We start from the raw sequence: 13,098 nt of genomic DNA on the forward strand, positions 1-13,098 counted from the left end.
GTAATTATACTGCTTGGTTGTAAAAGAGGAGAGGGTAATGATAATATTGAATGTACAGAATTAACTTTGTTGTAACATTTTGTAAAAAAAATAATTATTGTATATGTATTTATATTTAGAGAATAATATTATAGCGAGAGTGTGTATGGTCAAAAAAAAATTGTTAGTACAACTATAGAGAAAAGAAAAGTATTTGTAATTTATATTTTGCTTTCCAAGTGTTTTTTGTTACGCCACTGCCAGGGATAAATATCAAGATTGACCTATTTTTATGTAATTTAAAAAAAAGACCCAAAGAGTTCCTCAGTTTCCCATACAAAATTAATTTAAAGGAGTTTTACTTTATTTAGTGGTGGTTTAGATTATAAAAAATTGTTTCACGAAAAACATTCATAAAAGGAATGGAAAGGAATCATCATTACATGGCACTCACTGGCCAATAAAATTAGAATAACTAACTTATTGTTTTCTTTACAACTTACAATTTTACAAACACTGCAATTTTGTTCGTTATGTACATTTTACCGCTCTCGAATGCTTGAGATCTCCAAAACCAACATTTAAGGTTTAATTTTTTTTTTACATACTCATCCCACTTGGAGCAAATATTTTTTGTATTCCTATTTAGACCTGAAGTAAAGCATTCAACACGTTCATTTTTCTCTCAATCAAGGTGAGATGAATAATGTCTGAGAAAATCTCCAGCAGTCTAATGGAAAACTCTTACGGAATAAAATATCTCGTAACCAAGTATAATGGAATGTTGAGATATTCTGCTAAACACTAGCCAAAAATTGTTCAAATGAGTGCAGTCAAATCGCTTAGTATTGAGTTGGTTTTTATTAGTATTAATTGAGCAGCCAGATATCTAGGTCAATAATTATTTCATTACTAATTCAATTCTATGAGGTACATTAATTTACTCGTAACTATCGGTACATATCTAGAAATTAAGTAATGACAATTTTTACATCATAGCGAGTAGTATTGAAAAATTGCTACTTCAATATATTCTCGTATTTGAAAGTATAAATTAAATAACAATAAGTGATACGTTATTCTTCGTAATACACGTCTACAGAATATTTCATCTGTGCAAGGATTCATCTCTTTTCTTTCAAAAATAGTTATTTAAAAATAATCAAAATTTACATTATGTTATTCACAACAAAAAATATTTTCAAACTTTGATTTACAAGACTGGAAATGATTGAACAATTGGTAAATTACACAATGATAGTTTTAGGTTTCAGAACCAGCTCTCCGGAAGAATTGTCCGTTGAAATTGCATCTTGAAAAGTTGACATTTGAGTTGGACATTCGAAATGAACGCAATGAAAAACTTCATTGGCTGTATTATGCGTTCCAACAATCCTGATGAATACGATTGGCTGTCGAGGGAATGTGACAATCTGCCATGACTTGCACTGCTCCTCTTGCTTGTCAACTACCAAGCTCCAATTTTGTTGATCGACGGATACTTCTATGTAATAACTATAGCTTCTATCATCGCAATCCCAGAGTAATAACCTCATGCTGTCTATCATGTACGCTTGCGCTAACTGAACTACAATTGCTCCACTCCCGAGCTGATGGCAAGTATAGCCAGAATCCCAATCATAATTTTCAATATCTCCATTGATCAGAGCGCTTCGGCTACGACTGACTCCCTCTATGACACAGGAGGAATTTGGGCTTGTGGCCACATTATGACTAGGAACAATCAGACCCTTTTCCAGCTTGAAGGGTTTGTTGGTGAACATGCACTCGAAAGCCACAACATGGAAAACTTTGTTGACAGTATTGTGTGTCCCTACAATTCTGATATACTTCACTACCCTGGGCTCAAAATACAGAGATTGCCAAGACCTGCACAAATATTTTGAATGGTCCACCACCTTGACCCAATCCTTCTGATCCACAGAGACCTCAATGTAATACGAATAAGACCTTATGTCTCGATCCCAAAGCAGCATTCTCATATGATTGATGATACATGGCATCCCTAATTTTACCAAAATTCCCTGAGGATTGCTCTCATCAATGGTGTGTCTTGTGAATCCTCTTTCCATATCGTAGCTGTTTACATCACCATCTAATAGTGCAGACTTCATTTCCCCATGGAGAACTTGGGTATTATGTTTCAATGACGCAACATTTTCTTCAGGCATTAAATATCCCCTATACTTAAGATCCGAATCTTTGCTTTCAATTTTGGCCTCTATAGCATCTAGAATCGCATCAGGGCTAACAAGATTTGTTGGCCTGACAACCTTCAAAAGATCTGGATACGTCATCAATGGGAAACGAATGGTATTCAAGATATCTCCAACCGGCGCATTGGGATTTTGCTGGGCCCAATGACAAACTGATCTAAAGATATCAACTTCCGGAGCGCAGAACGAATCTCGACTGATCATGGCCTTAAGAGCAACTGAGGAAAGGTTGAGAAAGGAATCGTGATGCAAGATGTCCAGAGCGTGTCTGTCCACGAAACCACAACAGACTTCTGCCAAAGAATCCAGGTGGTATAATGTTGCTTTGTTATAGATTATGCAAACGTTTCGGATGTTGAGAATTCCCTTCAGAAAGTCGGATATGGAAGCCTCCAGTTCAAGAAAACCATACTGATTGGCAAGACCCAGTATCTCTAAAATCTGGTCTTCTCGAAAGTCAGCTAAAGCTATTTTACCGCAATAGATGTACTTCAATAGAACTTCGAAAGCGGATAGATTGAGCCCCTCTAATCGTATGGTGTCTTGCGACGCTTCTCTCATTCCTCCGAAGAGGAGGGCTCTGAAATATTCGCTCCTAGCCGCAAGAACTATTTTGTGCGTGGCTATCTCCTTACCGTCAACCACTAATTTCAAATCACTGTAATCTTGGTTCATGTAAAGCTGGCCAAAATCTCTGCTCAAACTGTCAATATGAGTTACTTCAGCCAATGTTGGAGACGGGCAGAAGTGATGACTGTTACTCATTTTACTATTACTTCAAGATATCATGCAGGTAGAAATTTCTATAACTATCCCATACATGAATAACTTACGTTGATATTACTCCGATATTACCGTTCTAAATTATATATAATATCAGATATAAAAATTTGTCAATTTTTTCCTTAAAGCTAAGCCTAATGAAGTATTGCGCATTGTAAAGTTACGACGCAATCTCCAAGTTTTACAAAACACGTCCCTTTCCTCGAGATCGTGTCCCCATCTATGACGGACAAACAACAGAGGTCAACGCGGCAATTTGAAATCTAGAAAATGACTTGGTATATTTCGCTGGAGCTATTTTAAACTAAAACGAGTAAAACTATAAAAGAGAGCTCTTCTGCAATAAATTACACTCATTTGCAACCGAATAAAATATTAAATAGTTTACAAAGGAATTAGCTCTTATCTAAAACCCTTCAATAAACAAAAAAATCGTCAGGAATAATAACAAAATATCAGTTGTTTCAAAGAGTATATTTGCACAACTGATTCAATAACGAACCGAAGGTTTTCCAGGATGTAAAAAACGTCCGATAACAATAACCGTAAAAAAGATAACCCTTTAGTTCGATTCAATGAGGGAATGAAGAGGGGCAAAGCCCGTAGCCGGCACACGGGTGGATCCCGTGTTACAAATGACTTCGATATCACTTTCGAAAAAAGGATGGAACTTTTATTGTGATTTATGGAACTCCTTTTAACTGTGGAGTGTCGCTCCAGAAATAGAGGGATCTAAAGTTCTGGAAAAACGACTCGATAGATAACAAAAGTTGAGTCTCTCTCTCTCTCGTGTCGAAACACCTTAACCCCGCCCAGGGATTGGGTAATTCATCAGGCAAGCCAGATAGATCTGGATCGCTTGAGATCTACTTCGGAATAGGTCGCTACGCTTTTTCAGAGGATCTCAGGGAAACCATTAGGCCACCTTTGGTATTAAAATAATTTTACTTTCTTGAGAACCATTTTGGGAAAACTAAATATCAACAGGGCCAAAAATTGGTGCATCGGTAATCTTCAACGTAAATGTACAACAAAAAATGTTTAGTGACAGCTGAAATATTCCATGAAACCACAAGGTCATTCTCTCTCTAGTTTTTAACCGAGAAAAATTTCCCCAAATAGAGTGTTTTCGTTTGATACGATTTTGAAAACTTGTAACGTCACAGCTGTATAGTGTTAATAGTGGCCACCATGACAGCACTCTATGCTCCCACCTTTTGGTGGTGAGCCGCCCTGTTTCAAAAGGGTTGTACTGTACAGGCTATGCAAAATACGAAAACCCAAACCCCCAATTTTTCAACCAGTACTTAGCGATTTTTAGATTATTTTGTATCAAATATTGGATTTTTAAAGATAAAAGAAATGACACTTTGAAATATTGTATACGTCATCTTGAAAGAAAGTGGAAATCGAAATTGAAATGGGGCAAAAAAAAAATAATAAAATACAGAGAACGATAATCCTAAAAATGATATTGCGCCACAGTAAATTCAAGACTATTAAAAAAAATTAACAAAACGTGGTGCATTCCGTTCACAATTTTCTCCCGGTTTTTATACAATCAAGGCTAATTTGTTTAGTTAAATTAAGGCGTGAAAATAGGTAAAGTTTACAACTATTAGCGGGAAAGTTGGTTTAAAAATAAGCTACCTTAGTTCCAAAACCAGGTAACTCTACTTAAGAAAAATTGCTTTTTTTGGCGTTTTTCTGATAGAGTATTTCAACCTTTGTTTCACTGTAAAATATTACTAATCGTGCCCATAATTATATTATTATTTACCATTTTTAAAAAATAATGGTTTTTAAATTTGAATAATTATTTACACAAATTCAGTTTATTGAGATCCCTAGTTTTGGAACTAAGGTAGGGAAACTACCTTGAATATAATAATTACCGCGGAAATTGAGCAGGTTTGACTAGAAACAACAAAAAAACACGTTCTTAAACTTCGAAAGAAATACGTCAAAGACAGTTAAATAGAGCCATCCAAAGTTACAAGCAAAAATTGAATCTATCTAATAAGGGCTTAGATGAGGATTAATAGGTTCTACCCCCCAGACGTGGAGGTCTTGCTAAATTGGTCTTATTCGAAACCGCTTTTAATTAGGCAGAAATGAAAATTGCCGAGGTCAAATGTACAAATGACGTACTACGTGAGTTACAAAAGGGTTTTTATTTGCCAGGAGCCCGCACTAACTAGAATATAAGCTGTTCGCCACATGGCCTCGCCAAACCTCGAACTTAGAAGAAACACGAAGGATATCATATTAGTTATATTAAACGAAGCGTCAATGTCGAAAGGTCTGGTTGTCAACCCTTCAACTTGACTTTGAGAAAGGCAGACAAAGGCGCGAAAAAAACTCGAGTAGATTATATAAGGCTGGCGTTGCCCTAGACTAGTAACCCCGGCTTCCACTAATAAATAAGCCGCTCAATGAACTTGTCAAAAGACCGGGCCGTATTGAGTAACGCGTTTTCCTAAAAATAAAATGTGTTCACAAACTCCAAACTATGCCGAGGAATATATACATCAAAATTGAAATCTTAATTTGCATATCATAAGCAAATTTTCAATTGATTTAAATATTTGACAAGTTAATTAATGAAGTGATGAAATCTGGATTGAAATGTGAAGCGGCATTAGAAAGGCGGAATATTAAGCCTAGGTACGGAAAATTAGCTCGCGCCTCGAATTAAATCTTATATTATTTGAATATTTCGAAATTGTAAAATTTAATTCGGGTTCCAGGTTCAATAACGTATCCGTTTCAAAATTTTTTATCAAAAGCGTAGCGTAAGTACTTTTGAACTCGCAAACTGAGAAGGCTCTACTAGCTCAAAACAGTTCTTAGAAACCCGAGTTTAAGATTGGAAATTGGTAATCGATAACATTTTACACTAGATCGTTTCGAATGATCTACCGAAGAGACTACTACTCGTAGATAAATTCTAAAACCACCATCGGATTCCTGACAATTAAAACATTTGACCATTCAACATTTCAAGTAAGTAGAAGGAAAGTGAGGGTGTGGCATCGATCCCGGGTTCGGGTTTGGGTTCGGGATCGAAATCCGGGATTTAAGGGATGAAATGGGGGTAAAATCATCGAAAAGTCAATGTATTTAGGGTATTTCTCGCGACGATTTGTTTTCCCGTATATCAACATATTGTGTCCAGGCCAACTTGTTCATTTATCTACGCTTATCTCGAAAGATACTTGAACGTATATCTTATCAAGTTTTATCGTACGGAATAAGTTGAAATGATGTAAAAATTGATAACCTAGGCGGCGCGTGCGCAGATTCCCCGGGAGGCGCGGTTAATTTGAATTGAAGTGTTTTGACGTCATGGAATATTTGTTGTTAAAGTAGAATGGAAATATTTTTAAACTTCATTTTAATAGCATTAACGCGTAAGTAGTACTTAAATATGCTTAACACTTGAACCTATCTCACGAGTATTTCAAACGAATATTTTAAGTATGAGAAACGTATTGTTCTCAAATGATACTTGAATATACTATAAAAGAGGTTGTATAGCGTTGTAGGAGGTCATTCCACGGTTAACTGCGGTAGCTATATTCAAGATGCCTAAAGCCCAACATATTTGCCCTACGTGCGCGAAAAGTTTCACTACCAAGTCCTCCTTAAATCGGCATGTTAGAGAAGTACACGGTGATAGACATACGTTTGTCTGTGAAGTATGTGGTAAGAATGTTGCTAGATTGGAACATTTCAAGAGCCATCAACGAACTCATGACTTGAACGCACCCGGCCCTTCCGAACCCATGGACCTGTCTCGCACACCGTCACCAATGCAACGTTCGCTAGCATCTTTCCGTCCACCATCGCCATACCGTCCACCTTCACCTAGTCTGCTTCAAGAAATTCAACTGGAATCTATCCAACCATCTACAGCGGATTTACCCAACAACCCAACGCCATCACCTGTTCCCGCCTCATCAATACTTGATGAAACACCACCAGCATCTCCAAGTATGGTCCAGGCCTTGAATGATACGTTAGCATCTATCCGTTACAATGCTGAAGACTATGATATTGATGCGGGGATGTTTATCGGACGTTACCGAGCCGCTTTCAGTAAATTTCTAATGGAAAGACTCACCAGTAAACGTGGAATTAAATGGTTCCTACTCGTAAGATCTGTTTATATGAGACCTTTAGGGGGTGAGGAACAAAGAGCGGAAGTACGACCCTATTTCCGGAGCACTATGCAAACAACATTAACGCCCGATGTCATTGAAAGCCAGCTGAATGAATGTCTTGAAACAATACAGTCAGCAGCGGAAAACTTTGAAGCGACAGGTATGTACTAAAATTTATAAGTTATATTTTGAACTAAAACATTATATTTTTGATAGGATCGGGTTGGGTAATTGACCGTGTTCTGTATGTAGAATTAAATGTAGCATCTTACCAACCGTTGCGAGGGTCATCGTATATGGAACTACCTGAAAAACTATCTCGACGTCACGCGATTCTTAATATTAGAAACGAAAATGACGAGAAATGTTTTCTCTGGTCAATTCTCGCTAAACTTCACCCAGTTCCTCGGACTCAAAACGCTAATCGTGTTTCCAAATATACACCTTATGAAAATGAACTTGATACCAGTGATATATCTTTTCCTTTCAAATTAAACGCTACGGAACTTAAAAAATTTGAATTAATGAATAATTTATCAATATCTGTGTTCGGCTTTTCGGGAGACATATTCCCCCTTTACGTAAGCGCTAACAAGTGTTGTAAGGAAAGGGAGGTTGATTTGCTATACATCACCGACGAAACTAAAGATATTGACGATGGGAATAGACATTACTGTCTTATACGAGACCTAGGAAAACTGCTACAGCATCTAACAAAACACAGAAATACAAGTTATTATTGCAGGTAATTTAGTTTCCAATATATTAGTTTGAAATATACTAATTATTTTCTGTATTAGAATGTGTCTTCACCGATTCAGTGGAAGCAACGCTGAACAGCGACGTGATGCGCATATCGAAGAATGCGCCACTCACGGCGTCCAAAAAACAGTTTTCCCTACTAAGAAGAAGACGGTTTATTTTGATAAATATGAGTGGACAGAAAAGGTAAAAATAAAAATTATTTAATTTAACTCTTAATGAAATGAAATTATTAGGTGCAGTATGTATTTTACGCCGATTTTGAAGCAATCCTACCGAGAGTTCAAGGATGTGATCTAGATCCCGATATAAATACCAGCAAAGTAAACATGCACATCAGCTGCGCGTATTCGTGGGTGTTTGTTGGACCTGACGGTAAGTTATTTGACAAAATTCCCTTTTAGATATATTACAATAGGATACTTATAGGTGTACCTGTTCGAACCGATTGCTATCGAGGACAAGATGCAACTCGAAGATTTCTGGAGTCTATTCTGGAATTAGAGAAGGAGTTGATGGAACTCATTGAGACAAATGTACCAATGATTATTACCCCGGAGGAGGAGGAACAGTTTCAAGCTGCTACGCATTGCTACATTTGTCAGAAGCAGCTAAATCAGGGAAATATGCCCGCTGTTCGAGATCATTGCCATTTCAGCGGCAAATATAGGGGGCCAGCGCATAACGTCTGTAATCTTCAAAAGAAAGTTCCAGAATTTATCCCTATTTTCCTTCATAACCTTAGCAGGTGAATTTATTAAGTTAATTAACCAGGAAATAAACCTAATAATAATAAATCTTCATAGATACGATTTACATCTTATATGTCAGGAGATTGGTCATTTTAAGGAACAGACACTTGACTGTATTCCTTCCACTAGCGAAAATTATATTTCGCTGAAACTAGGTAAAATATATTTAATTATGAATTTAACCTTAACATTAATTTTATTGTTTTTTAGGGAGATTTCGGTTTTTAGACTCTTATCGATTTCTAAGTGATAGCCTCGATGCTCTAGTATCTAATCTCGTTTTGGAAGGAGCCAGTAAATTCCAGATTGTTAAGAAATATTTTGAAAGTGAGAAAGTTCAACTGCTTTTGCGGAAGGGGGTCTACCCATACGAGTATATGGACGATGAAAAGAAATTTGACGAGACGATGCTGCCACCTAGAGAAGCGTTTTTCAGTTCATTGAAAAATCAAAATATTTTAGAATCTGATTATTTACACGCCCAAAATGTTTGGACAGCGTTTAATATTCAAACATTAGGTAAAATTACTATAGTATAAATATTTCAAATCTCTTAACCTCGGTTTTCGTAGGGGAATACACCGACTTCTATGTGAAAAGCGATGCGTTGCTCTTAGCCGACGTTTTTGAAAATTTTAGAACATTATCTATAACCCATTATAAATTAGATCCCGCTCACGCTTACACCGCACCAGGTTTAGCCTGGCAAGCAGCTTTGAAGATGACCGATGTTCGCCTCGATCTCATACTTGATATAGATCAACACTTATTTATTGAAAAGGGTAACGCTTTTGTGATATTTTAAATATTATTGTATTTACATTGAATTTTTAGGGATTCGAGGCGGTGTTTCAATGATCTCAACTCGTTATTCTGAAGCGAATAACAAATATATGGCCGACACATATGATTCGTCTAAAGAGAGCAGTTATATATGCTATTTAGGTAATTTACATTTTTAAAAAAATAAATAATTTTTTTTATTTTTATTTTTTTATTTTTATTATTTTAATTTTAATTATATTAATTAACTTAATTTAACTTAATTGAAGATGCTAATAATTTGTACGGTGCTGTTATGTGTGAACCACTACCGCTAGGCGACTTCCAGTGGGTTCAGGAGGATGATTTGCAAACACTCAGTGAAAATATTCTGAGTATTCCCAATAACGTTGAAAACGGATACATTTTAGAGGTAAATAACAAGTGTTATAATTATTGAATTATATTTTTAAAGAATTGTTTCCTTTGCAGGTGGATCTTGAATATCCTCCAGAGTTGCATGACTTACATAACGATCTCCCAGTAGCGGCGGAATCTAAAGTTATTACACATGATATGCTATCTCCATACTCCAAAGATCTCTTAGGAAAATTAAATATTAAGGAGAATCAAAGTCTACCAAAACTTCTTCCTAATTTAAATAATAAAGAGAAATACATAGTACATTACCGCAATTTAAAATATTATGTAGAATTAGGTTTGAAAATAACCAAGGTTCATCGAGCTCTAACCTTCACTCAAGGAAAATGGTTAGAAAAATATGTTAGATTCAACACTGAACAGAGGAAATTATCCAAGAGTTCATTTGAAAAGAATTTCTGGAAACTAATGGTTAACTCTGTTTTCGGGTAAATCAATTTAAATAATTTATTGCTGTTTTTTCCCTTACTTCATTTAATTCTTTAGAAAAACAATGGAAAATTTACGGAAGCATATAAATTTCGAGTTGATTCATAAACCAGAAAGAATGTTAAAAGTTACAAGTTCCCCGCAGTTTGAACACTTTACCATCTTTAATGAAGAGTTAGCCGGCGCTCATAAGAAGAGAGCTAAAATTGTTCTTAACCGGCCTATATTTACCGGATTCACCATTCTAGATTTATCCAAGGAGCTCATGTATCGGTTCCATTATGGATTCATAAAAAATACGTATGGGGACAAAGCATCACTATTATTTACAGACACTGGTAATTTAATTTAATATGCATTTTTTATTTAAATAGTACTAATATATAAAATATTTACAGACAGTTTAACGTACAACATTAAGACGGATGATGTTTATAAAGACTTTGAAGTTCATAAAAACCGCTTTGACTTCTCTGATTATCCACCTTCGCATTTCCTTCATTCTAATCAGAATAAAAAAGCTCTCGGTTATTTTAAAGACGAGACAAATTCGCAGTTAATTCAAAGCTTTGTAGGACTTCGTCCAAAGCTTTATTCTATTAAATTGTACGGGGAGTCTAAGACCGCTGAAGAGATAGAAAAGGAGTTGCGATTGGGGAAATCTTTAGAGTCAATTTTAAACCATAAAAAGGTTTGTAAGGGCGTTGCCATGAACGTTATTAGAAACGTCATCCGCCACGAAGACTATGAACGTTGTCTTTTTAATCAAGAAACCATGTCAGCCGAGATGATGCGTATAGCTAGTTTCAAGCATGAACTATTTACTATAAATACTAGAAAACTTTGTTTATCACCAAATGATGATAAGAGATACATTCTACCCTGCGGGGTTCGTACATTAGCGCACGGTCATAAAGATATTGAAAAATTATAATGAATGCTTGTATTTATGTATATATAAAAAAAAAAACTGCTATTGCTATAAATTGTAAAAAATTATTTTATTGAATACATTTTGCACATAAACTCTTTAATCATTTTATCGTTTACATATTTATCTTTCTTAAACCTAGACACAATGTTATACATTTCTATTCCTTTACACCTGTTTATAGCAAAATAGATACAGAATGCTCCACACGTATTACTAGAATTACTCTGTAATTGATTAGAATTAAAAGTTACAGTTTTACTGTTTCGTTCAATAAAGTCATTAAATTTAAAATAATCTGGCGGGTTTCCAAAGGAATCCATGAATTCACAATTTTTATGTTTAGAAAAATATATTAGAACCCAGTGTTCTCCAGGTTCAGCACTCGTATCGGTATTTACAATAAATAGAGAAGGGAATATTTTTACGTATTTAGGTAGCTTGTCAGCCGCGAACACGCCTTGAAATATACTTTTAGTACTTAAATCTTTTTCAAGTATTTTAGTTATCTGTAGCGAATCCATTAATTACTGTAATCGAAAATCACGGTTCGATTTTTATCAATTTCAATCAAATTTTGAAACTCGGCGTAAATTAGAATGGAAATCGTCTCCGGTAACGGTTTTGCAAATTTTAATTCTAATCTCAGGTTACTGTTTTTTACAAGATGCAAGTGATTAGCGTTGTTATTAAGATCCGAGGTTAAATTGTACGCGAATAAACAATTTCCGTTAGGGTAATCTTCCCGACTTATCTGATTCCCTTCATCTACGTTCCACTGATTAGTTTGAATGAAAAGATTGCAATACGCTTGAATATATAGATTTTCCTCAAAGTTTAGAGATAACGCCTTATGAGGGACGCTGCTACCGTCAATGTACAATCCAATGCTTGATAAATCGAAATGTTGAAAGTTGTACGGGGATTTTTTCAAATCTCCTAGAAACGCTTTTTGTTCCACAAACCCGATAACAACTTTCTTAGGTGCTTGTCCGGTAAATAAATGATCTTGCACACTAGCCATAAGTCCAGCGGGTATAGAAAATGAGGTGCACTCCGAACGAGTTACAGGATATTTAGCGGTTCCATATTGTAACGCCTTGGCTTGAGCGAGCGATAGTTCCGGTATCACTTTAACTTTCCTCAGATAAAGGGAAGCTGATAAAATCTCCACTTTACATTTTACGTCGGAATGAACGCAAAAAGCTGCTCTATTTTTATCGAATTTAAATTTCAAATCAACCATATTTAATAAAAAGCGTGGTTGTTGACATAAATCAGTATGGACTACGCCTAACAAGTCAATCGCCCCTTTTTGCGCTAAACTCGCTCGTTTAGAGAAACCATCGTTATCGAAAAATGAATCGAACTTTCCAGGCGTATCCCGATAGAAAAGTGAACTCGTTAAATAACTTTTTTTCGCAGAATCTCCGAACGTTAATAAAGTTTGTATCATACTTTTATAAGCGTAATTTTGACTGGAAGGTGTTACTGATCTTTCATTAAGAAATACGTGGACGTCGCTAAAAAGCGAATGAAGAAACAAATTCTCGGGGGCGATATTGTCGGCTGGAGTTCCGGCGGCCCCACCCGCAACACCTGGAACCGCGGGTTGCGGTAGTTGACCATTATCTTTAGTTACCTTAACTCGAACGTGCAGCAAAGTTTGTGAAAGGTCTATATACGTTTCAGAGTTACCGTTGATAGAAAATGTAATTGATGCGTTATCAACTATATTTGATATTGGATTATACTCAACCCATTCTCCACCAATAATCGAAGATTGTGTCATAGGTACTTGAAACAAATCTAGCTCGGAATTTATACACTCAACTGAGTGCGGGTGTAAAAGGGAC

General features: G+C 35.8%; 2 protein-coding genes across 2 annotated transcripts; one reads left to right on the top strand and one right to left on the bottom strand.

Moving 5' to 3' along the window:
* Positions 1-837: 837 nt before the first annotated feature.
* Positions 838-3,362, bottom strand: BTBD9 (BTB (POZ) domain containing 9). The gene has a single exon (XM_090163271.1). It carries the CDS (start codon positions 2,979-2,981, stop codon positions 1,227-1,229), a length of 1,755 nt encoding a protein of 584 aa, XP_090019397.1. The 5' UTR covers positions 2,982-3,362; the 3' UTR covers positions 838-1,226.
* A 2,711-nt stretch (positions 3,363-6,073) lies between these two features.
* Positions 6,074-10,241, top strand: LOC149922098 (uncharacterized). The gene is made up of 12 exons (XM_090162246.1): positions 6,074-7,325; positions 7,382-7,910; positions 7,966-8,113; positions 8,164-8,302; positions 8,357-8,675; positions 8,734-8,834; positions 8,890-9,198; positions 9,252-9,461; positions 9,514-9,624; positions 9,732-9,874; positions 9,934-10,185; positions 10,230-10,241. The coding sequence occupies exons 1-12, from the start codon at positions 6,587-6,589 to the stop codon at positions 10,239-10,241; spliced, it is 3,012 nt and encodes a 1,003-aa protein (XP_090018372.1). The 5' UTR covers positions 6,074-6,586.
* The last annotated feature ends 2,857 nt before the right edge of the window (positions 10,242-13,098 follow it).

This window comes from Leiobunum rupestre, chromosome 11 (assembly GCF_980474605.1).
Source record: "Leiobunum rupestre chromosome 11, qqLeiRupe1.1.hap1, whole genome shotgun sequence".
In the NCBI taxonomy this organism is placed as follows: domain Eukaryota; kingdom Metazoa; phylum Arthropoda; class Arachnida; order Opiliones; family Sclerosomatidae; genus Leiobunum; species Leiobunum rupestre.